A 23,959-nucleotide genomic window follows, 5' to 3' on the forward strand; every position below is an offset into this window, starting at 1 on the left:
GGCTTCAAGTATTTGGAAGAGGAATGTCACAGAAATGTACGCTTAGGGGTATCAGCGCGGCGCATGGAGTTTTTGAGTGTCTTGTGTTGTCTTTTTGCTTGTACCATACCACGCCAAGTCAACATGTTCTTTGTTGAAGCACTATGCTATTCGTCATCGCCGTCGCCTTCTTTGAGTGCTACTGTGAACAGCACATCCTTGTCCGTCGTCACTGAAACAACCTGAGACTCGGGCAGGATATGATTGCTAGTACTCAACTTGCCACCAATCTCAGTATGCCAGTTCTCGACATCCCACTCGAAGCCCTTTGTCGTGATGTTGGCAGCCTCCTTGAGAGGAATGATACCAACATGCTTGCCGAAGGCATCTTCCTCTCCCTCCTCGCGAACCTGGATCTGATGACTACCAGCCTTGAGCAGGAATGTCAAACTTGAGCCGGAAAGTAGAAACAGTCGACCGGTCGCATAATCGGGGTCGTTTTGGAAGAGGTACAGGTGGTGAAGCTGAGAAAGACCCTGGTCGACTCGGCCCCCAATGCCTCCAAGTGCGACGATGTCGATGCCTTCGGGGTGTTCCTTGCGAATCCAGTTGATAGCCTTTGCAAAGTCGGTCGACTCTTGGTCAGCGTCGTGGATGACTGTCGCAGGGGAGGGTTGCGACGAGTAGAAATCGCGGACTTGTGGGGTGAGAGAGTCGAGGTCGCCAATGATGAGTTGCAAGTTAGACTATAGGATTAGCAACCATTTAACATTATCGTCCACGAGCAGTATCGCAACGTACGTATTTTCCGTGGAAAGACGACAGCTTGTGTAGACGATTCGCTCCACCATCGGCGGCTACTCTCACGGAAGCTGTGAAATGGACGTTAGGCACTGAGACCGCAAGAGCAGCATGTCAAGCTACGTACAGTTCTTCCAGAGCTTGCGCAAATTGACGCCGTTCTTCAACGGCTGGTTTAGAATGAGCAGCGCAAAATCCTGGCCTATGTTATAGTCCTGGAGCAGCTTTGCCGGACGCCATTCGAAAGATTTGGACGCCATGATTGAGGATATATCTCTGGTTAGTATGCGACTTGCAATGGGTAGAAAAAGATGAAGTTGATGCGATCTAAATTGTCGTGTCCCTTGCGTGATATTCGCAAGTTGTTAGGTCAAGAATGATTTTGCTTTTTCCTCTCCCTGAGAAATGGCGAGACAATGTCTAGCTCGAGAAACTTCCCCTCGATTCCTGTGCGACAGCTTTCTCCCTTTCTTTCCTTTGTCTTCTGCTGATCACTTGAACCAACTTGTTTGACAAAACAAACTTTGGTCTACTGTAACAGCCACAATCTAGGTCGAAAGTCAAAAAGAGATCTAGACGCAGCCTGCACGTTAAGCCCTATGAGGGTATAGAAGCAGCTCATATGATCAGGAATGAATGCGCACTACCTGGATCCAATAGTTAGGTAGAAGCCGATGGTGGGGGAACGTCATGGTGCGATAAGGCTGTTATCAGATAAAGAGCACGGACGGTTAAATTACGGTTACACTTTTTTTCACGCAACCGGCCGGCATCTCGGAGACCAGGGCCAAGTATTTCCAAGCATCATACTCCAAGATTTCGATGCTCCACCATTGCTGACCAATTCCTCTTGTATTCTTGATTTTCTTTATTGACCTTCGCTCCTTTGTCGACTTCTGTAATTCAAAATGTATCGTACCACTATGCGATCGGCCTCGAGGCCTGTAATTGCCAGCCTGCGCTCGAACACGATCCGCGCAGCCCCTCGACGATTTAACTCGACAGCAACTCCCGCCGACAAGTCCCGATCATGGAAGAGCTCTGTGGCACGATTGGGTCTGGCTTTCGGTGCTGTCTATTACTATAACACAAGTCCCATCTTCGCTGATGAGGCTATCTGTGCGTTGCAGTGATGCTCAGAATTCGAGATTATGCGACTAATATGGGACAGCAAAAACGGTTCCCGCACCCGCTGCCTTTTCCGACGATGACCTCCCCACTGTCGACTCTGTCCTCGAGGAGAAGCGCAAACAGATCAAGGCCAAGAGCGAGAAGCCCGCCGACTCATCAAAGCCCTCCAAGCCTCAACAATCCAACACTCAAGCCGCTGCCGCCGATGGATCACCTGCTGCCTTAGAAGAGGAGGCCGACCAGCAAGGCGCTTTCAACCCCGAGACTGGAGAGATCAACTGGGATTGCCCTTGCTTGGGTGGTATGGCCGACGGCCCCTGCGGCGAGGAGTTCAAGACTGCGTTCAGCTGCTTTGTGTACTCGACCGAGGAGCCCAAGGGTATGGACTGTATCGAGAAGTTCCAGTACGTCATATCGGACCATGGTCTTGTTTCATAGCTTGCTAACTCAGTAACAGGGGCATGCAAGAGTGCTTTAAGAAATACCCAGAAATCTACGGCGCCGAGCTTGCCGATGACGAGGAGGGTGCTCCCACTCCCGATTTTGGCGATGAGCAGCCCGCCCCCGACGCTCGCAAGGCTCCTGCTACCGACAAGGCACCCGCTACCGACTCCAAGTCTCTTCCCGGAGATTCCTCTGCCGCAGATGAGCTCGATCAAAAAGCTCCTTCTCGAGCGACTTCCAACGAAGCCGAGAAGGAAACCCTGGTTAACGGATCGCGAAAAGTCCAGGATGTCGCTACCCCCATAGAGAAGCCACATAACCCAGAGTTGTGGCAGGATATGCACAAGTCCGAGGTCCCTGTAAAGGAGGTTTTCGTTGAGCCTTCACAAGCGCATGATGCTACTGCTGCCAATGCTGAGATCAAGATCATTGAGCAGGAGAGAGAAGCCAAGAAGAAGGCGGAGAAGAAGCAGTAGAAGGTGTAAAATATTGGCGCTGTTAGGGAGAAGAACAACATTTTGTAAAATATTTAGGATCTTGATATGGGCGAGTGTCCATCTGTACCAATGTTCTATGATGAGAAGGGACAGAAGCCACGAAATTAATAGACACGATCACATCTCAATGCTTTGGTTTTTCGTATCTGCAAACCAAGTTTGCGAAGTCTGATTTGACAAAGGGATTGTTGAACATAGGTATCAATTCTTATGCCTCCAAACGTAAGAGATGAGTAGTAGCCTGGTATCAGCCAGAGTAGAGAATTATGAAACAAAGTGAAAATGCAGTAAAACAAAAAACTATATCATATCATCCATCAACAACGTTCGTTTCTTTCAGCGTTCAAAAATTACAAGGCAAGGATTTGCCTGTTTAGATGCTTTAGGCCTCAAGAAGACCGTGGCTCGTCAGGCACATCGGCAATTGCGTCGTTTTAGGGTATCATCGCCGCTCGACTCTTAGTTGCCGCCCTTCTTGCCCTTGTACAGATATCGTCCAACAGCACCCTCGGCAGCTGTCACACCAGCGAGGATCCCAGCACCGAGAGTGACGGCCTTCCAGTCAAGTTTGCCCTTCTCGTAGAGACCCCAACCCTTGTAGCCAAGGTATGCTCCCAGACCAACGACGGTAGCAAAGTTGGCAATAACGAGGCCAGTAGCACTTCCGTCTGACAGGCGAGAAAATTGTTGGATGAGCCAGTTGTCGGCGCTCTTGGCCTTGGCGGCAGCCTCGTTACGCTTTCGCTTCTCCTCGCGCGCCTCCTCTTCTCGCTCTACGCGAGCAGCCTGGGTCTCTGTCTTGATCTCCTGCTCAAGGAAGTCGTTGGGGACAGTGTGCACGCTAGGCATATCAACATCGACCAAAGAGGCGGTGGAGGCGGACTCGTCAGTGATGACCTGAGGAGGTTGAGGGGCAGCAGCCTGGAGGGGTTAGCAAGAGGGGTCGCAGAGATAGGATGCTGTATGCAAAGCAACTCACCTCCTCGGGGCTCTGCTTGGGGCCACTGGCAGCAACGTCGGCGTAAGACACTGTGATAGAGTCAGTGATCTGATGTTGGGCACAAATACGCTACAGTGACGTGTATACTTACTGATGGTAAGGCGGGGTAGAGAGGGGGATAAGAGAGTAGACTTGAGTTGCTGGGGATGAATTATCCTGTTGTGTTTGTCGCAAAGGGCAAGTTTGATCGAGAGAAACCAAAGAGTATTGTGACCGAGGAAAAGATGGAGGGAGAAGATGGCTCTTCATGTGACGCAGATCATGAAGCCCGCACCTTTTGAACCTGAGCTTCCGCAATCCGCCGATGACGTATGCGGCTCGAGACCCACTTAGACGCTCTCCTTCAACAAGGAAGCAGGATTTCCCTTGGCTCGGGAGAAATTGGAGTCAGGAACAGGAGCTGGGGCAGCGAATCAGAAGAGCCAATTCTTTGCTGATGCTGATCAAGTTCCAGTGACAGTCGATTAATTGATGACTTGCTTATTCCCTAGAATCCCTACCACCCCTTCCAAGGAATCCATGTGTCCCTCACAATGCCCTGCTCATCAACAACATAATACACGTAAAACGCAGCCGCGGCTATACAAGCGTGATTGCACCACAGCTGAACCTTTCGTCCGACCTTGAAATCCTCATCGACCTTTCGTCCCTCGCTCGTCCCAAGGATCCCATGCTCCTGCGACAATCGGGCCACACCCCACGCCGGACTGCCCACCACTCGGCCGAATCCGCTGAAAGCGCTGGCCTCACGCGACAGCGCGATCACACCTGCGTTGACGAGCGCTTCGTTCCTCTCCGGGTACACGCTACATACTTCAGCGGCTACAGACACGGATTGCTGTGTCTCAGTCACAAGGCCAGTTGACACTTGCTGGAGATCGTTGCAAGGGAAGTTGCCTGCGTGGAGCTCCAGCTTGATGTTCTCTGGCATCGATGCCTTGAGGCTTTCGACGACATGCGCTGTTGGTGTGCTGCCGACGGAGATGACAAGCTGGCGATCAGAGGGCAGAAGCTTAGCCGCGGCTAAGACGCTCGACACTTCTATGTTGAGCGTCTTCTCGGCCTCGTCTCGCGATCGACCTCCATACGAATGCCCCGCGTGACAGTAGAATCCGTAGATACTAATGGCAGGCGACTTCTGTGCGCGCTCTACCAAGCTGTTCAGTGCCGCACTGTTGGCCTCAACGCCTGCTCGGCGCGATCCCACATCGAGCTTGATAAAGACATCCCAGGGCTGCTTGCTTGAAGCCGACTCTTCGAGAAAATCAACCTGTTGCTCATTGTCGACCATGAGCATGATACGTAGTGATTTTCGCAACTCAATCAACCTTGGCAGGATACCAGGATAGACAGGTAGGCCGTACAGACACTGCGGAATATTCAGTACTTCTCATCTTCCTAAATCTTCGGCGAAACTCACCTCTTCCAAGATGCCCTCGTTCACCAGGGGTAAAGCACCTTGGATCTCAGGGATGGTGGAGGCAATGATTCCTCTGTATTTCCCATCCGCCATCATTAACCTTGTCACCTCAAGAGACTGCAGAACATCGGATCAGTTCATAATAAGTCAAATTTTATAGGCGCAACATACCTTCAAAGTCTTGACATGAGGTCTGAAGCCAATGCCGAGCTTCTCAACATCGCGATGTAACGTCTCCACATTCGTCTTGAGAACAGGCAGATTGACAACCAGGGATGGTGTAGGAAGCTCTGAGACGTGCTTTCCGATGTAAGCCTTATGATTCTCCAGTGAATAGTCCATCTTGAAGAGCTGTCTGAGTCGCTTTGGCTCAATGATCAATGTGTTCAACGTGGGGCAAATCCAGCAGTGCGGGGAGTGATGTCGAGCACACTGAGAAGCGTCTGCTCGACTTTATACTTCTTCTGCTTCAGTTGAATCACGGACCCGAGGTATTATTTCACTGATGAGCGGTATTTACAGTGATGACGACCTTACAATTTGAGTATAGATAGATAGTCAAGGTGGTTTCCGCGGCGGGCTCAAGTTCTAGCGCCGATAGTTTTCCGCGGGCAATTACTAACAATAACTGACGATATGCCTCAGCATCAACACAAAGCTTCACCACAAACCTCGAGACCTCGAAATCCTGTATCCTACGATGGAATTCCTTTCTCCCGTATCGATCGAAGTCACAGGTTCTGAGAATCATGCCGTATCTGATTATGAACGTACCCTCAACACCATCTGGCTTATCAAAGTGGAGCCCTGTGATCATCAAGAATGGGGCATCAGGGAGAATGAGACTTCTAACAGTCAACCAAGATGTCAAAGACGAGACTATAGTCCGAAGGCCCTCTAATTCTATCATGAATTTTGCTAATTTGTACTGCAATTGCCTAAATCTTGTGCTTTTCAGGATAGTAGTTAGACGTTTTGCCTCTCTCGAAGAAGTTCAGACCACCAATATCTCAGCTTTCCTAGATGATGGAAGTTCGAAGAATCTTGCGTCTTCGAATGGACATGAAGTCCTAGGTAACATACTCGGGGCGCTTCGTGATATGCTGTAACCCTCGAATTGTTGCAATGGTCACGCCCAGAACTTAGACTGAGGTTAGTTGTAGTCTGCCTCACTCGTTCCTAACTCCAATGCAGTGCCAAGTCCTGTTGGTCGAAACATCATCAAGATGCATAGAACCATTATCGACTTGAAGCAGGCTGAATAATTGGCTTCGTAGAAAGGTAAGATAGTGATTCGATCAGCTTGCTACACCGCCTGCATCGACCCAGCACGGTGAAGACCATGTATGACTTCAAGCTTGCCCAACAGTCTGGGATTTCCAGGAATAAGGCACTGTGTTTATGCCTTTTCTCAACAATTCAAACCTCTAAAAATATATCCACCTTCGATACTTATCCAACAAGTTGAGTCATCCCGCAGTCGGAGTCGGAGAAGAGTGCCGTCTTACAACCAGCCGCCAACTGACACAACTTATACCGGAAATAATATCGTCAGTCTCCATTAGCGAGTCTCCAGATCAATTTCTCCAACCAATCGTAAGGCAAGTTGTACTACAAAGTAGTGGTTGATTTGCTGCAGAGCACACCCTCAAGGGCTGGTGCCGAGTCGGCACCGAAAGATGTGGATTCTAGCACTTGCGATCCAAACAGAATCGAATTCTAGCATTCTACCCTGCTTCTCAGATCGTTATTTATTTCTTCTTAATGTCACTAATTCTTCTTTTTTCTCAATGACTAAAATGACATTGTTCTGCCTCTTCAGTAAAACTTGAAGAGTTATTGGAAGATGAGTGCACCGAAACAAGACGACGACCATATTGGCGATAGCGAGAGCACTCACACTCGTGTATCAGACCAAGATCCCGAAAAACAATCCAATGCGGAAATTGAAGTCCCAGATGCTCCTTATTCAAGCTTCTCACTATGGCAGAAGCGTCTCATTGTTCTGGCTGCTGCTTCGACAGCCCTCTTTTCACCAATGACAGCCCAGATATACTTCCCTGCCCTTCCAGCTATAGCCAACGACTTGGGCGTGACCACATCCCAGATCAACCTTACTGTCACGACTTACATGATCTTCCAGGGTATAACACCCATGTTCATTGGCTCACTAGCTGACAGTGGTGGAAGAAGACCTGCGTACCTGGTATGCTTTACCATTTACATAGCAGCCAACATTGGTCTTGCTCTGGCTCCTAGCTATGGTGCTCTGCTGGGTCTTCGATGTCTTCAATCTGCTGGATCTGCTAGCACTGTTGCTCTATGCTTCGCTGTTGTGGCTGATGTTGTCACCTCAGCCGAAAGAGGTCAGTACATTGGTCTGACAGCTGTTCCATCTGTGCTGGGTCCATCGCTAGGTCCAATTATAGGTGGCGTGCTCGCAGAGTTTCTAGGCTGGAGGTCAATTTTCTGGTTTCTCGCCATCTTCGCCGGTGTAGCCATCGTTCTTCTCGCTTTGTTTTACCCAGAAACATGCCGTGAGATCGTCGGAGATGGCAGTATGAAAGCGCCTTTGGTGTACCGTTCGGTATGGCAGATTCTTGTATCCCGACGGAAGCGGTCTGAGTCGGAGAAGAACGGTCTGAGTCGACAAGGCTCACGAGCTTCGACCGTCAAGAAGTTCAAGTTCAAGTTCCCCAATGTCCTCGACTCGATTTTGATGTTGTTTGAGAAAGAAACCGGTTTCCTTCTCGGCTTCAGCAGTATCTGCTTCGCAGGGTTCTACTGCATAGCCACCGCCATGCCTACCCTATTCAAGGAGATATATGGCTACAACGAACTTGAGATTGGACTAACATTCCTCCCCATGGCAGCTGGATCAGTCATTGCAGCATTCATCGTGGGTGCTTTTACAAATCGCAACTTTAAGCGGCATTGCGAGAAACAGGGCATCCCATACGAGCGAAGTAAGCAGCAAGACCTATCAGGCTTTCCAATTGAGCGTGCTCGTCTGGAAATCGGCTTTCCTCTCCTGATGCTCGCGGCTGCTACGCTCGTCTGTTGGGGATGGGCCGTTCACGCCCGGGCTCATATTGCTGTACCGTGCGTGCTGAGTGGAATCTTGGGCGTAGGAGTCGTTGGTTTTAACAATACAGTCAATTCGCTGCTGATTGACATCCATCCCAGGAAGGCTGGCACGGCAAGCGCTGCGAATAACCTGACGCGCTGCTTGATTGGGGCGGGAGCCAGTGCAGCGATTGTGCCCATGATTGATGCTATGGGTACTGGCTGGGCTTTCACCCTCGTTGGAGGACTCTATGTCCTAGGTTGTCCTATTTTGATCACTGTCATGGTACGTGGAGTTAAATGGCGCGACGAGTTGAGAGTGAAAGAAGAGAAGAAACAAAAGGCCGAGGATGCCCAAGAGTGAAGTTGAATAGAGTTTGCTAAGAAGCGACGAGCACCCAATGCAGGGATCTGATACATGGAATACAATGTAGAGAGTCTCGATCAGACTGGTTATCAACAGAGACAAATTTTAATAGAATAATTAATCTTTAATTTAAGGGTCAAATGATTTGTTGGTAATGAGAGTGTCGAGGTTATTATTGCTGAGAATGTGGGGATCACCTCTTTGACGCTCATCTTTTTACACCTGCAAAATTTGACCTTTCAACTGAATGGTAACACATTGGATCTTGTCAGTCCCGCCCGTTGTGATGATTCGCCCTTAACACAATGCCTTTCTCTTATTTTTTCACCGGGATCCAATCGCTCGGCAGTTTCTTGGCCCAGGTCCTCTCGCGAATAGTTTTTTCGTTATTCATCTTGACGATCACTATCGCCATCTACAGGGTATCTTTCCATCCTCTGGCCCGTGTTCCTGGACCAAGACTGGCGGCGATTTCAAGCTTCTGGCATGCATATAATGCTCGAATGGGGCGTATGGCATATCTTGGGAAGACGCTTCATAGAAAATACGGGCCTGTTGTGCGTGTTGGTCCTAATGAAGTATGGTTCAATAGCAAAGAGGCTTTTCATGCTATTTACAGTTCGTTTCTCACCTCGTGCACGACTGTCGACTGACAGTTTCACTAGGTAGTGGGAGTGGCTATGAAAAGTCCGACTTTTACTGTAATACCAAATTATTCACATAAAATAGCAAAGCGGGAACTGATATCTATCTATAGTGGCAACTGCCTTGAGCAAACCGAACATTGATTGGCATCTCAACCCTGAATTCCAAGATAATCTCGACCTTCTATCAGAGCGAGATGTGAGACGCTACCGTCTTCAGCGTCGACTCATTGGGCCTGTGTACCAGACTTCCAATCTGATTCAATATGAAGCTGCAATCGACGAGGTTCTTGCACGCTCTATCGCCAAGCTAAAGACATTGAACGGTGCTCAGGTTGAACTCAACGAGTGGATGCACATCATCGCTGTCGAATGCCTTGGTGCTGTCGTGCTATCCTGGTCGCCAGGGATGCTAAAGAATGGCACTGATAATGGCTCTGGTGCTCACGCATACCATGGCTGGAGACGAAAGAGTGTCTTTGGTTTGTTCCCGATGGCCGCTAAGTTGGAGTTCTTTTACAAGTCGATCGGGCGACTCTTCAGTACGATTTGGGGCGTAAACTTCCAACCGCCCAAGGACTTCCGGCCATTCTTCCCGGTGAGATAACCTCTCCAACCTCGTAAAATGTTGCGATGCTCATTAGCGTAGGATGTCGGCAAACGAGTCTCAAGACGTGTTAACGCAGCCACGAAGTCCAAGCTCAATAAAGATAATCGTAAAGATCTCCTAGCGGATCTGATCCAGCTGCATAGAACCAAGCCTAACTTTACAGAACTTTACCTGCGCAAGATGGCTGTGACCAACTTCGGTGCTGGGCATGAGACCATGGCATCAACACTTACCTCGATCTTTGCACTACTTGGCTCAAACGAAGAGGTTCAGGAACAAGTATCTCTTGAGATCCTTGGGACGAGTAATCCCGCCGAATACTCCACTGCACCACGCTTACCAGAGACGCAATCGCTCATCAAGGAAGCCAAGCGGCTGTATCCCGTCATCAGCATGTCATTGCCGCGCAAGGTTCCTTCAGAAGGTCTTCATCTCCATGACTACCATTTCCCACCAAACACAACTGTGGGCTGCAATCCCGTAGCTCTACATCGGAATCCAGATATTTTTGGGTCGGATTCGGATATGTTCAACCCAGCCCGTTGGTTGACTGCAGATCCTGACGCAGCACGTGCAATGGAACGTGTCAATCTCAGCTGGGGCGGCGGCTCTCGATCATGTCCGGGACGACATTTAGCAGAGCTGGTAGTATTTAAAGTCGTTCCAGCTTTGGTGAAGGAGTTTAAGATCGAGGTCGACTTGCCTCCCGAAGACAAGAATCGCTCGTATTTCTTGTCAATGCTGATAGGAGTCAAAGCCCGCTTCATTGAACGAGACGCGGAGTTAACATCAGTCGAAGAATGAGTGCTCAATCTTTGCGGTTTGTTTTTCACTATGATGCCCGTCTGGAAGGGTTGCTGGTGTGTCGGCTCCATCACATCTACCATCTGACTCCAGGTACGCCCTTCAGTCGACATACTCCGCATTATTAATGCATTTCTATAAGTACCCAAGAGATGGCTTTTGGATCGCTTTTCAAGCATACAAATTCATGGAACCACAATGGTGATACCAATCGTCACAGAGAACGCCCTGATCAAGGGAAGCCGTGTCGCTTATGGCGTTTACGGCACTGGAAAGCCAGTCGTTCTTATCCACGGCACACCGTCCTCATCCCTCATTTGGCGCAACGTTGTCCCAAAGCTTGTTGATGGTGGCTATAAGGTCCACGTCTTTGACCTTCTTGGCTTCGGCCTTTCAGAACGCCCATGGGACTCAGCCGTTGACACTTCAATGACAGGTCAAGTTGCAATCCTAGAGGGCCTGTTGGAGCTTTGGGGTTTGGAGAAGACTCATATCATTGCCCATGATATTGGGGGCGGTATCGCACAGCGCTTCTCTATATTCTCGCCTGAGAGGGTTTTGTCCCTAACTCTGATCGACGTCGTAAGCTTCGATAGCTACCCCTCGAAGCGAACCAAACAGCAAATGCAGAATGGCCTTGAAGCCCTGATTAAGACAGGCAGCGACCAACATCGAGCTCACTTCAGAGAATGGCTGTTATCCGCCGTCAAGAACCCAAATAAGCTTGAGAAGTCAAGTCTCAATACATATCTGGATTATATCTCGGGACCCATTGGGCAACCTAGTCTGTTTGAGCATCAAGTTCGACACTATGATCCGAAGCACACGTTAGAAGTGGCCCCCCGCCTCGGCGAACTGGAGAAACTATCTGTGCAGCTGATCTGGGGTGCCGATGATGCGTGGCAGGTGGTTGATTGGGCCCACAAGCTTCACAATGCTATTCCTGGATCAGAACTGATAATTGTGGAGGATGCTGGCCATTTCTCTCCTGAGGATCAACCAGAGAAAATATCAGAGCTCCTTATCAGCTATCTAGGGAAACATTGATGCCAACTCGCACTGATTAGACTAGATGGCTGAAATTAACATAATTGAAGGAGCCTTTTATTATCTCTATGTACCTATCTTTCCTCCACCTTAACTCAAACCCTTCTTAAGGCGTCATTTTGTGCTTCTTTAGCACGGTGATGCCATCTTGTACCAGGTGCAAGGAACTCAAATACGTGCGGCACTCCAGGCCAAAGATGAAACTCGACCTCAACATCGTCTTCCAATAGTCTTCTCACAAACTCAAGATCTTCATCCCTGAATAAGTCGAGCGTTCCGACGTCCACATATGTAGATGGTAGCCCGTTGTAGTTCTGAGACCTCGCTGGTGCTGCATACGGTGAAACATCTGCGTCTGGCTTCCCGGCCTTATCTTCACCAACATAAGCCTTCCATGCGAGCTGATTGTGTTGCGAAGTCCAAGTAGCGAGCTTAAGAAACTCGGTATCAGGAGGATGGCAGGTTCTGTCGTCAAGCTCAGGATATATGGCCATTAGCTTTGCAACTGGTGGATCGAGCTCCCTGTCCCTGGCCATGAGTACAGTACCGACAGCTATACCTCCGCCAGCACTATTGCCTTTCACGCATATCCGGGATGGGTCGATATTTAGCTCTTTCGCGTGATCTATGAGATACTTGAGACTTGCAAAGCTATCCTCCACAGCTGCAGGATAGGGATGCTCAGGGGCAAGGCGATAGTCAACCGCGAACACTGGCCTTTCAATTTCGAGCGCTATAGCGGCATTGGTTCCCCCACATATTTCCACAGTACCCGAGACAAAGCCACCGCCATGAATCACTAGAATTGAAGGTTGTGGTTCTTTCGCTCTCAGGACCTTTGGTGTTGCATACCGGCGAAGGAGTATTTGTACGCCATCATAGCTCTCAACCGTATAATCTGTCTGTTCAACGATATCATGAGATGGTGCTTTGGGAAACACTTTTAGAAATAGAGCGTGGTTGTTGTGACGCATTTCGAGGGCTGTCTCAGGAGGAGCTGGAGGTCGGCCGGATTTGATAAGAGCCAGCGCCTCGGCGAATTCAGTATCATATTGAACAGGCATGACAAAGTAGTAGGTATGTAATAATTGTGAGCTGCTGAGTTTTTTCTTTGGCTTGAGAGAACATTTAGGGTTCCTTAGGCCTTTATATACATATCTAGTCTACATGGTATACCGAGGCTGAAGGTTGAGCTGCTGTGAGGGGTACAAAGCAGTTCAACTCTGACACTGCCTGTCTAAGGTCGGCAATGGGGGAATAACATCACTCATCGGAACCATTGACCCGAGCGATTTTGTCATCACGAGCAAAATAAACTCACAGTACACATTAGGTTGAGGTTGAAGATGTCAGAGATTGGTTGTATGATTGGCTGGCTCGTACGGTTTCTCGTTTAGACAAGCTTACTGTAAGATCTCAGGGATGCCTGTAGCGCGCTGGGGTTATAGTTATTGGCTGCATAGACATAAGATTTGATAAGATTAGATCCAAGAGATTGAAAATAGTGCCCTGATTCAGGTTTGGGTCTGAGACATTTCTTTAAGTATCTTCCTTGTTACTGGGCTGTCCTCTGATGTCTCGATGGGATTCAACTGATGTTGCTGCGTTTTCAAAAACATTAATTCCTCATCGGCCTGAATCGTGCAGCATTAAGCCTAGATTAAGTCTCCCGCTGAAAAAGTGCTGAGGCAGCTACTGGTATTGTTGAGAAGGCAATGGAGACTTTTGGAAACAAATGGCGTGCCGTAAGGCCTCACGTGACGCTATCGGTGGATGACAAGCTCCGAGACGCCGGTCCATACCGTACTAAGCGTGGCGTGGGCCAAACCCATCGATTACCTCGACGAAAAGTACAGATCGCGACTTGCAGGTTGCAACCAAGAAATTGGGAAATTTAGCCACTCGGCGGGCAAACAACCGCAAAAACTCGAAGAGAGTCAAATATTCTATCTAATGATATAGTTGAAACTCGAAAATACTCCTCAGATCGAGATACGCCTATCTCGACCCCTTTCGCCCATCATGGCACCCCTCGTCGACAACCCCCAGATCAAGCACGCCGAGCTGCTGCGCCCGTTGTCATTCCATTTCCACGCATACATCTGGCCCTTTACTATTATCTGGCCCATCTTCTTCGCATTTTACTTGAGCCCCGAGCTCTACGAAAAGTACATCGGTGCGGAGGAATGGACTGTTGTCTGGGTTGGAACTATCATCACTCTGCAGTCTCTTGTCTGGCTCAGCACACATTGGAGTGTTGATCTTGAGGGCAAGTTCAAGGCCTCTAAGGCTAAGGATATCGAGAGTGCGGAGTTGATCAAGGTCATCCCTATCGCAAACGCCGGTTCCGCCGAGATTTGCAAGCTTGTTCGCGATAAGGTGGGGAGATTTTGATATTCAGAAACAACTCAAATTACTAACATCGTCGTTGCAGGCTGGTGGCAAGCTCAACACCTCGTTCCTCTTCCAGAAGCGGCGATTCCTCTACGATACCACTACCAAGTCTTTCACTACCCTCAAGTACGATATCGATGTCGAGCCTAAGCCTTCTATCGGCCACTTTCAGACTTCCAAGGGTATCCAAACCCAGACTGAGTTATCGCGAATTGAGCAACACTATGGCAAGAACGCTTTCGATATTCCCGTTCCCACCTTCACCGAGCTCTTCAAGGAGCACGCAGTCGCCCCATTCTTCGTCTTCCAGATCTTCTGTGTTGGGCTTTGGATGCTTGATGAGTACTGGTATTATTCGCTCTTTACTCTCTTCATGCTTGTCGTGTTCGAGAGCACTGTCGTCTGGCAGCGTCAGCGCACACTAAACGAGTTCCGTGGCATGAGCATCAAGCCCTACGATATGTGGGTGTTCCGTCTGGGCAAGTGGACCGAGGTACAGAGCGACGAGCTTCTCCCTGGTGACCTTGCCTCTGTCAACCGAACCAAGGAGGATAGTGGTGTTGCTTGTGATATGCTCTTGGTCGAAGGTACCGCTATTGTTAACGAGGCTATGCTTTCCGGCGAGAGTACTCCTCTCCTCAAGGACTCCATCCAGCTTCGACCCTCCGATGTTCCTCTGGACGCCGAAGGTCTTGACAAGAATGCTTTCTTGTGGGGTGGTACCAAGGTTCTCCAGATCACGCACGGAAACCCTGACCAGGAGAAGCCTAAGCTTTCCTCTGGTGTTCCACCTCCCCCGGATAACGGCGCCATGGCCATCGTCATGAAGACTGGTTTTGAGACTTCCCAGGGTAACCTGGTTCGAACTATGATCTATTCAACTGAACGAGTATCTGCCAACAACGCCGAGGCTCTCTTCTTCATTCTGTTCCTTCTGATCTTCGCCATTGCTGCCGCTTGGTATGTTTGGGATGAGGGTGTTCGCAAGGATCGCAAGCGCTCTAAGCTCATGCTCGACTGTGTCTTGATTGTTACCAGTGTCGTCCCCCCTGAGCTTCCCATGGAGCTTAGTCTTGCCGTCAACACCAGTTTGGCAGCTCTGGCTAAGCTGGCTATCTTCTGTACTGAACCCTTCCGAATCCCTTTCGCTGGCCGTGTTGATGTGGCCTGCTTTGACAAAACAGGTACCCTGACTGGCGAGGATCTTGTCGTAGAGGGTATCGCTGGTCTGGCTCTTGGACACGAAGATGAGATCAAGGACACCAAGGAGGAGGATGGTGCTCACTCTACCATGACTGCTGTCACAGAGGCTTCTCTCGAGACCAAGCTGGTTCTTGCAACCGCCCACGCCCTTGTCAAGCTTGACGAGGGAGACATCGTTGGTGACCCCATGGAGAAGGCTACTCTAACATCTCTTGGCTGGACTCTTGGTCGCAACGATACCCTTATGAGCACCAATAAGGCTGGAAGCACACATGGTACCGTTCAGATCAAGCGCCGATTCCAATTCTCTTCTGCCCTCAAGCGCCAAAGTTCTGTTGCTATGGTTCACGGAAACGATATCAAGACTGGACGCAAGATCAAGGGTACTTTTGCTGGCGTCAAGGGTGCGCCCGAGACCATCCAGAAGATGCTCAAGGTTATCCCCGATGACTATGAGGAGACTTATAAGTACTTCACTCGCAAGGGTTCCCGTGTTCTGGCTCTCGCCTACAAGCAACTTACCATCGATACTGAGCTTGGTTCTGGAAAGATCAATGATCTGAAGCGCGAGAAGGTTGAGTCTGATTTGACATTCGCCGGTTTCCTCGTCCTGCACTGCCCTCTCAAGGATGATGCCAAAGAGGCTGTCCAGATGTTGAACGAGAGCAGCCATCGCGTGGTCATGATTACTGGAGACAACCCCCTTACCGCCGTACATGTCGCTCGTGAGGTTGAGATCGTCGATCGTGACGTCCTTATCCTTGATGCCCCCGAAGATAACTCCAACGGTGACAAGCTCGTCTGGAAGAGTGTTGACGATAAGGTCAGCATCAAGGTCGACCCCACCAAGCCCATTGATCCCGAGATCATTCGCTCCAAGGATATCTGCGTTACCGGTTATGCTCTTGCCAAGTTCAAGGGACAAGTTGCCTGGAATGAGATTCTGCGTCATACCTGGGTCTACGCTCGTGTTTCCCCCAAGCAAAAGGAGGATATTCTTCTTGGTCTCAAGGATATGGGTTACTACACTCTGATGGCTGGTGACGGTACCAACGATGTCGGTGCTTTAAAGCAGGCTCACATTGGTATTGCTCTGTTGAACGGAACACCTGAAGATCTCACTCGTATTGCCGAACATTCCCGAAACACCAAGATGAAGGAGATGTATCAGAAGCAATGTGATCTCATGAAGCGCTTCAACCAACCTAATCCTCCTGTCCCTGCTTTGATTGCCCACCTTTACCCCCCTGGACCTCAGAACCCTCAGTTTCAGAAGGCTATTGAGCGTGAAGCTCAGAAGAAGAACGTCACCCCCGAGGAATACGCCAAGTCGCAAGGCTTCGATTACGAAACCATCACCTCTCCTGGCGCTCAGGCTCTTATGGATGCTGGTCCTCACGCCAACCGTCAAGGCGAGGCTGCTAAGAAGGCCGCCGGTTTCGCTGACAAGCTTGCGTCTGGTATGATGGAGGCTGAATTGGGAGATGACGAGCCCCCTACTCTCAAACTTGGCGATGCCTCAGTTGCTGCACCTTTCACATCCAAACTCCGAAACGTCGTTGCTGTCCCCAACATCATCCGCCAGGGCCGTTGCACTCTTGTTGCCACTATCCAGATGTACAAGATTCTCGCCCTCAACTGTCTTATTACCGCTTATTCCTTGTCCGTCTTGTATCTTGAGGGTATCAAATTTGGTGACACACAGTATACCATCAGTGGTATGCTCATGTCGGTTTGCTTCCTCAGTATTTCTCGCGCTCGTGTCGTCGAGGGCCTTAGCAAGGAACGTCCTCAGCCCAACATCTTCAACGTTTATATCATCGGCTCGATTCTGGGACAGTTTGCTGTTCACATCGTCACTCTGATCTACATCGCCCGACTCTGCGATAGACTTGCCCCGTAAGTTAACGCTCCATTCTACATGACTCTGATATAATAGCTAACATGTTATAGTCGCTCTGAGGATGTTGATCTTGAGGCTGAATTTGCTCCATCTCTGCTCAACTCTGCCGTCTACCTTCTCCAGCTTATCCAGCAAATCTCCACCTTCGCCATCAATTATCAAGGCCGTCCCTTCCGTGAATCTCTCTCCGAGAACAAGGGTATGTTCTATGGTATCGTTGGTGTCTCCGGACTTGCTTTTGCCTGTGCTCTTGAGCTCTTCCCCGACATCAACGAGGGTATGAAGCTTGTTCCTTTCTCGGACGAGTTCAAGACCAACATGACCGCTGTCATGGTCATCGACTACGCTGCTTGCTGGCTTATCGAGGTCAGCTTGAAGAAGTTCTTCAGTGATTACCGACCTCGCGATATTGCCGAGCGACGACCTGAGCAGCTGGAGAGGGAGGCTGTTCGCCGCGCCGCCGCCCAGAAGAAGAAGGACGAGGAAGAGGAGCAGAAGAGACTCGAGAAGGTTGCCGAGTTTGAGCGCAAAGTCGAGGAGCGACGAAGAAAGATTGAGGAGTGGCGAGCTGGAAGAACTTAATAGTCTTACTCAATCATAATGAGATGATTGAGATTTTGGTTTAGATCTCATGAGAGGCTTTAGAGTAAGCATACTATATCATAGACAGGAGGAAATTATTAGGGTTGGGCAGGCTGGGGAAGTTAGGAGCCGGCCAATTTGGAGGTGTATACTATTGATGGGTAGACTTGATCATGAACACAACCGATTATTTTAATTGCATTTGAGGCCTAAAGTGACCATTCGTTTAAACAGCCAAAGGCTATGATTCATTGTAACGATGCAGTTAGTACCACCAAGTCCAGGACTGGTTATTTCTGATTGTAGTACTGGCATTCGCTTGCTAGTCAAATTCAGTCACTAAGGATACAATCTCTTGGGGTATTTTTTTCATTCATTGCTATAGTACAGACACAGACCGGATTTCCAAGTCTATAGAGGTGGTAGAACAATAGGAAGAAAAGCATGGGTATATCAATCGCTCATACACCCCGCCTCTTATTCCCGATCCTCACACGAAAGACATCCGTACTGAGAGTTTACCTCTATCCTTTTTTCTCCTTTTCGCCACAATACCCAGTTCTCTTAATCTAGGTCGTTCTCTAAAAGCTCGAAATGAGCCCAGAGACCATTTATTTGGGAGGGTTGGAGGCAACGAAGGCAACGCCCTTCTCGATGTTCTTCTTGAGGTCGACGAGAGCAGCGTCAACGAGCTTCTCCTCGTTGGCATCGAGCTTGCCGAGAGGGTGAATCTTCTCAACACCCTCGGGGCCGAGCTCAACCTTGGAGCTGAAGAACTCAATACCCTGGTCCTTGTAGAGAGGAGACTCGACGAAAGAGGGCTCAATGACACCCTTCTCGCCCTGGACAGCGCGGAGGATGGAGTCAGCCATGCGGGCACCAGCCATGGCCATGGAAAGAGTGGCAGAGCCAGCGCCGTCCTTGGCCTTGACAACCTCGTCACCACCGAACTGGACACGCTTGACGAGCTCAGCGTTGGAAGAGAGGTCGGGGTGGTTGGACTGAGAGAAGAGAGGAACGATGGTGACACCGGAGTGGCCACCGACAACGGTGATGTTCTCGTCCTTGGGGTCGGTGCCCTTAATCTCGGAAACGAATCGGGAGGCACGGACAACATCGAGGGTGGTGACACCGAAGAGGGTCTTGGGGTTGTAGACACCCTCAGCCTTGAAAACCTCCTTGACGATTGGGACGGTAGAGTTGACGGGGTTGGAGATGATCAGGAGCTTGGCCTTGGGAGCAGCCTGAGCAGCGGCCTTGGCGAGGTCGCGGACGATGGAGGCGTTGGTGTTGAAGAGATCGTCACGGGTCATACCGGGCTTGCGGGGAACACCAGCGGGGATGAGGACAACCTCGGCACCAGAGAGAGCCTCCTTGAGTCCGGCAGCGTTGGGCTCGTAGCCCTTGACGGTGGACTTGGTGTTGACGTGAGAGATGTCAGCAGCAACACCTGCATTTCTCTTGTTAGCTGGTGGTCCAGATCTTGCGAGGTGGCAACAAAGGCGAATTGAGTTAGAGCGAACGTGGTCAACATGATCGTTGCTCGATTCTCGTTTGTGCCAATTTGCAATTGTTTTGACCCCGACCGAAAGAATCTGCTAATGTCGTTACGTACCGGGTCCGCCACGGATATCGTAGAGAGCGAGGTCAGTGACGCGGGGGTTCATCTTGAGCAGAAGAGAGAGAGGCTGGCCAATGCCACCGGCAGCACCGAGAACGGTGACCTTGGAGAGCTATAGAAGGCATGTCAGTACTTGATGGAAGTATTGAAACAATTTCGGCTTTTCTGAAGCTCAAATCTGATCTCATGATGGCCCCCCAACAGCCGGGCCGGTGTCGGTCGGTGAAGAGGAAAAAAACCACAAAAGGCACAAAACGCTGCGCTCATGAGTGAGGGCATTAAACTTACGTCACGGGCGGTGGCCGAGAAAGCACGGCGCTGGATACGAGAAGCGGCGAACATTTTTGCGATTGATTAACTCTTCAATTGGAGAAAAGGGTAAGAAAAGACGGGATGCGGGTGGAAAGAAGAAGAGGTTGGCGATGAGCACTTTAAATACGGGGAGGGAGACCCGGAAGGAGGAGGATGGGAAGCTCCAGTGCGACGCAATTCAAGGCATATTATGCCCCTTCAGGTTTAGCGCATCGAGCTGAGGGGCCGGAGCGGAGGAGGCTCGGAATTTCGATTTTTGAGAAGACACGGAAGACCAGACAAGAACCTCTTGCATGATGAAATACCAGCTATGATCATATAGCAAATCTCTTGAATTTTGAAATATCTGACGGCTACATATACTCTCAGTAAACATAGAGGTCCCAAGGTTATGGCGCTGCCAATCACTTTGTCTAGGCCATCTGATCACTAGATCTTAGGTGGAATATGTCAGTGAATCAAGCAAACCGAGACTGCATTAGTTGAGCATCCTGGTTGTCTGGTTGGCTCGCTTCGACATCATTCACTTATCCATTCATCCGGTACTGTAAGAAGCTTCCCTCGACTTGCACCGAATTGCTGCACTCATGGATCCATGCGCCATGAGCATCCAGCATAAAGCGGATCAATGGCTGTACGCTCGTAGAACCACATGATGGTTCATATCAGATTTCTACGGGTACCTCGGAAAGACAGAAAAGCTGTCATAAAACAATTGCACGTGTACGGTATACGACAAAGAGCCGAGCACTAATGCCATGTTGCATTCATGGTGAATTTATTTCTTAGCTGATTAACCCGGGTAGACAACTGTCAAAGCCAGTCAAAGTTAACTGAAAGGTTATTCCTCAAGGCACCAATGGGTCAAAAGAGAATCTCAAATGTTCAAACGCGGTTGATTTGTTATGAAATGGAAACTCCATCAAGACGGAGGGACTGAAGGGCAAAAGTCGGCGTGTGAGTCAGCAAACAGGACGCTCTTAAACCTCTTGAGGGGCTAAGAGGTTTGGTGGGGGAGCTTCAAGCTATCTTCTTCAACGACGTCAACATTCCGTTTTTAATAACTTTCGCTCTTCACTGTCAGCGAAAAGAAGCCAGTCGCTTAGCCACATTCAAGATCCAGAAAGCTTTAAGGAGCCCCTTATCTCACGAGAACAACGAGACATGTCGATCGCACAGCTGTCGCAGCTGTTACCGCTTCCCGACGAGGAGCTTAAACAGATACTAGATTACGCCTCGACTCTCTCCACAACAGAAGCTGCAGAGCATTTTGGAAACCTCCTAGGAGACTCTCCACAGGCCATCGAGTTTATATCGTCGTTTAACGCCCGACGGCAAACTTCGGCCCCTGGGAGCTCGTCGTACTCCAGTGCCGCTGCACCGCCTGAACCCGAATCACAGAATATCGAGGCTGTACCCAAGGCGAAACGGCAGCCAAAGAAGAAGAAGGCAAATATTCACACACCGCAAGCAAGACAGGTCAACGAATATGCTGCACCTGCGGGTACAACTTACAGCAAGAAGGATCTGAGCCTTGACTACATCCCTCAGCGTTCGAGCGCACCCAGCAGTAACAATGCTTCACGATCGAACACGCCGAAACCAGACCCTAAGCCTGTCGCAAAGCCTCCACCTAAGCAGCATGCATCAGCTGGCTATCTTATAGGGGAAGGGCCATCGAAACCCAAACCTAAATCTACGCCTGTATCAAGAAGTTCTACACCAAAGCCAGCTACAAGCACGAAGATATCTATAGCTGGAGGCATGCCGATGGCTGGAGCTTCGACTGCCATTTCTGATCTCGACGCAGCTATCAGGGCGCTGGAAATCTCAACAAATCCTACACTGGAGAATTCCAAGTCTAGGAAGTGCAACTGTGTCGCTACAAGACACCCTCTTCAAGGCGCTGCGCCAAATTGTCTCTCATGCGGCAAGGTTATATGCATGAAGGAAGGTCTCGGACCTTGCACGTTCTGCGGTAGCCCTCTGTTGACGCCAGATGACGTCCAAGCCATGGTCCGGGAGCTCAAGGATGAGCGAGGCCGCGAGCGAATGGCAGCCAACCGAGACGCCAATCGCCGTGCTGACGTTGCCAAGACTCCAGCGCCGTTTACTCAACCACGCGGCAACGACGGCGCTTCACTAAGCGACGCTGAAGCCAAGGCTCGTGCGCATCGTGACAAGCTTCTCAATTTCCAAGCACAAAATGCCAGGCGAACGACAGTCCGCGATGAGGCTGCTGACTTTGATGTTGGTGGAGCGCTTACAGGGACAGGCAGCATGTGGGCAACTCCTGAGGAGAGAGCGAGAGAATTGAAGCGTCAACAGAAAGTGCTTCGAGAAATGGAGTGGAACGCGCGGCCAGACTACGAGAAGCGAAAGCAGGTTGTGAGCATTGACGTGGTTGGCGGCAAGGTTGTTCGCAAGATGGCAGCTGTCGAAAGACCTGTGACTCCTGAGTCCGACGAGGACCCTGTCGACAACGGCGCACTTGGGGAGACATCAGCGAACAAGAACAGTGGAAGAGGCGGTGGAGCCTTCAGCGGCAATCCTCTCCTGGGAGCGCTGATCAAGCCTGTGTTTGATGCCAAGGGCAAGGGTGCGGAGGTCGAGGGAAGAGAATCGAGAAAGAAGAAGGGATGGCAGAGGGTCCAGCACGATCTGAATAATAATGAGGAAGTGATTTTGGATGGAGGCGTTCAAGGGCATGATAGAAGTGATGAGCCAGCTTGTGGATGATTATGCGGCCATGATGAAACTCATATCTGGGAAAGATAGACATTTTCCATACCATGATAGACGTTCAGTGCAAAGGGTGATCCGCTAAATTACGATAGAATTCATAATTGAAATAGAAGACCTAAAACCCTGATTTTCCAAGAATTCTCCCATTAATGTCGTGTCCCAGACTGTATCTAGGTACCGTTGTAAGTGGACGATCAATGTACTACATACTATCATAATGGTTCTCCGGGAGCAAGAAAACAGCGGACCTTGATACATGATGTCAAAATAAACTTGTCAAAAGTATCCTAAACTCAGGCAAAACTTATACTAAGTTCATGCTAAATTGTCTAAGCCTTTTTGTCATTTGGGGTCAAAGTCCTGAGTTTTCTTTTCACCTTTAGATGGCCTACTATTGCCACGTGATCTCGCGTCATCAACGTCTCTAGCTGGCCCGAGCGTGTCATGGGGTCCCATTGAATGAGGGGGACAGGCGAAGTTGGGGTTACAGGGGTGAGGTCATTGCTGTTGTACTCGTTCGTCTGGATTCAAGCTGAGGTATGATGTCGAAAATGATTTGCTACAGTGTCATGTGCTGCTCTACTCCAATAATCATGTCGTGGATGTTTATACTGATGCCTACGCGCGTTGCGCAAGCTCCTTATTCCATCAGTTCTCAAAAGCCCTCCCAAAACCTTGCAGCGCCACGCGGCTTTTTTGTATTTTCGAGGTGCATGAGTGGGAATGAGGTCTTTAATGGACACCTCAGATCATGGCCCTCCCATCGCACCGTTGAAGGACTCATTAGACTAAACGCTCCCGTGCCTACAGTATCATCCTATCTTCTGTTGTTACATGATTCTAGCACGCGACCTGACTGGCTTGTGCAACTGAAGAGAAGGTAAAGTCAGTGCTGTAACTTCAGCGGATGAACGCCTGCAAGTTGGCCGAGGACAACCCTGCAGCCACTAAAGTTTAGTGTATCTTTAGCAGATTTCGGGTCTGGGCTTGGCTTCTCGGGTCCCATGCAGCCGCACATTTTAAGGTATTTTCTGTGCTCGAGTCAAGTTCAAGTCGCGTATCAGACCGCGTTGAGACCATGCCAAACCGCAAACCACCAGTGGGCAGGTGTTATTAAATGGTAACTTAATTCAGTAGGTTGACTCGCTACAGCTCACATCTATCTTTTTTGGGCTTCTTGCTGAATTTTCACTTCATCACTTTCAAATTCATCTAATTACTGCTCCATGTCGAATCATCGTAAACAAACAAGACAACATTGGATATCGTATCAAATCGTCAAACCCCCAATTATTCCCTAGCTCCCTTGTTGGCCCGGATTTCCCGCCGCGTGGTCAGTCTCAGCATCTGTCTAGACCCTAGACCCTTCTCTCTGGGGCCCTCTAACGT

The 23,959-nt window shown here is 49.7% G+C and overlaps 11 protein-coding genes across 11 annotated transcripts; 6 read left to right on the top strand and 5 right to left on the bottom strand.

Moving 5' to 3' along the window:
• Positions 1-146: 146 nt before the first annotated feature.
• FPRO_08358 (uncharacterized protein) lies at positions 147-1,040 on the bottom strand (the record flags this gene model as incomplete). The annotated part of the gene is made up of 3 exons (XM_031222018.1): positions 147-725; positions 781-851; positions 908-1,040. The coding sequence occupies 3 exons, from the start codon at positions 1,038-1,040 to the stop codon at positions 147-149; spliced, it is 783 nt and encodes a 260-aa protein (XP_031087518.1).
• Positions 1,041-1,688: 648 nt separating this feature from the next.
• FPRO_08359 (uncharacterized protein) lies at positions 1,689-2,831 on the top strand (the record flags this gene model as incomplete). The annotated part of the gene is made up of 3 exons (XM_031222019.1): positions 1,689-1,899; positions 1,952-2,315; positions 2,369-2,831. The coding sequence occupies 3 exons, from the start codon at positions 1,689-1,691 to the stop codon at positions 2,829-2,831; spliced, it is 1,038 nt and encodes a 345-aa protein (XP_031087519.1).
• Positions 2,832-3,311: 480 nt separating this feature from the next.
• On the bottom strand, positions 3,312-3,944 carry FPRO_08360 (uncharacterized protein; the record flags this gene model as incomplete). Its single annotated transcript, XM_031222020.1, has 3 exons — positions 3,312-3,773; positions 3,832-3,881; position 3,944. Coding segments are annotated over 3 exons (513 nt in total).
• A 404-nt stretch (positions 3,945-4,348) lies between these two features.
• FPRO_08361 (uncharacterized protein) lies at positions 4,349-5,614 on the bottom strand (the record flags this gene model as incomplete). The annotated part of the gene is made up of 3 exons (XM_031222021.1): positions 4,349-5,221; positions 5,273-5,389; positions 5,444-5,614. The coding sequence occupies 3 exons, from the start codon at positions 5,612-5,614 to the stop codon at positions 4,349-4,351; spliced, it is 1,161 nt and encodes a 386-aa protein (XP_031087521.1).
• A 1,504-nt stretch (positions 5,615-7,118) lies between these two features.
• FPRO_08362 (putative dityrosine transporter) lies at positions 7,119-8,702 on the top strand (the record flags this gene model as incomplete). The annotated part of the gene is made up of 1 exon (XM_031222022.1): positions 7,119-8,702. One exon carries the CDS (start codon positions 7,119-7,121, stop codon positions 8,700-8,702), a length of 1,584 nt encoding a protein of 527 aa, XP_031087522.1.
• A 308-nt stretch (positions 8,703-9,010) lies between these two features.
• On the top strand, positions 9,011-10,763 carry FPRO_08363 (uncharacterized protein; the record flags this gene model as incomplete). Its single annotated transcript, XM_031222023.1, has 4 exons — positions 9,011-9,323; positions 9,371-9,406; positions 9,463-9,947; positions 9,999-10,763. The coding sequence occupies 4 exons, from the start codon at positions 9,011-9,013 to the stop codon at positions 10,761-10,763; spliced, it is 1,599 nt and encodes a 532-aa protein (XP_031087523.1).
• A 198-nt stretch (positions 10,764-10,961) lies between these two features.
• FPRO_08364 (uncharacterized protein) lies at positions 10,962-11,810 on the top strand (the record flags this gene model as incomplete). Its single annotated transcript, XM_031222024.1, has 1 exon — positions 10,962-11,810. One exon carries the CDS (start codon positions 10,962-10,964, stop codon positions 11,808-11,810), a length of 849 nt encoding a protein of 282 aa, XP_031087524.1.
• Positions 11,811-11,905: 95 nt separating this feature from the next.
• Positions 11,906-12,874, bottom strand: FPRO_08365 (uncharacterized protein; the record flags this gene model as incomplete). Its single annotated transcript, XM_031222025.1, has 1 exon — positions 11,906-12,874. The coding sequence occupies one exon, from the start codon at positions 12,872-12,874 to the stop codon at positions 11,906-11,908; it is 969 nt and encodes a 322-aa protein (XP_031087525.1).
• Positions 12,875-13,832: 958 nt separating this feature from the next.
• FPRO_08366 (putative SPF1-P-type ATPase-unknown function) lies at positions 13,833-17,892 on the top strand (the record flags this gene model as incomplete). Its single annotated transcript, XM_031222027.1, has 3 exons — positions 13,833-14,189; positions 14,245-17,306; positions 17,361-17,892. 3 exons carry the CDS (start codon positions 13,833-13,835, stop codon positions 17,890-17,892), a joined length of 3,951 nt encoding a protein of 1,316 aa, XP_031087526.1.
• Positions 17,893-18,503: 611 nt separating this feature from the next.
• FPRO_08367 (putative MDH1-malate dehydrogenase precursor, mitochondrial) lies at positions 18,504-19,855 on the bottom strand (the record flags this gene model as incomplete). The annotated part of the gene is made up of 3 exons (XM_031222028.1): positions 18,504-19,342; positions 19,508-19,625; positions 19,802-19,855. 3 exons carry the CDS (start codon positions 19,853-19,855, stop codon positions 18,504-18,506), a joined length of 1,011 nt encoding a protein of 336 aa, XP_031087527.1.
• A 1,134-nt stretch (positions 19,856-20,989) lies between these two features.
• Positions 20,990-22,564, top strand: FPRO_08368 (uncharacterized protein; the record flags this gene model as incomplete). Its single annotated transcript, XM_031222029.1, has 1 exon — positions 20,990-22,564. The coding sequence occupies one exon, from the start codon at positions 20,990-20,992 to the stop codon at positions 22,562-22,564; it is 1,575 nt and encodes a 524-aa protein (XP_031087528.1).
• Between the last annotated feature and the right edge of the window lie 1,395 nt (positions 22,565-23,959).

The sequence above is a fragment of the Fusarium proliferatum genome (assembly GCF_900067095.1).
Source record: "Fusarium proliferatum ET1 genome assembly, contig: FPRO_scaffold011, whole genome shotgun sequence".
In the NCBI taxonomy this organism is placed as follows: domain Eukaryota; kingdom Fungi; phylum Ascomycota; class Sordariomycetes; order Hypocreales; family Nectriaceae; genus Fusarium; species Fusarium proliferatum.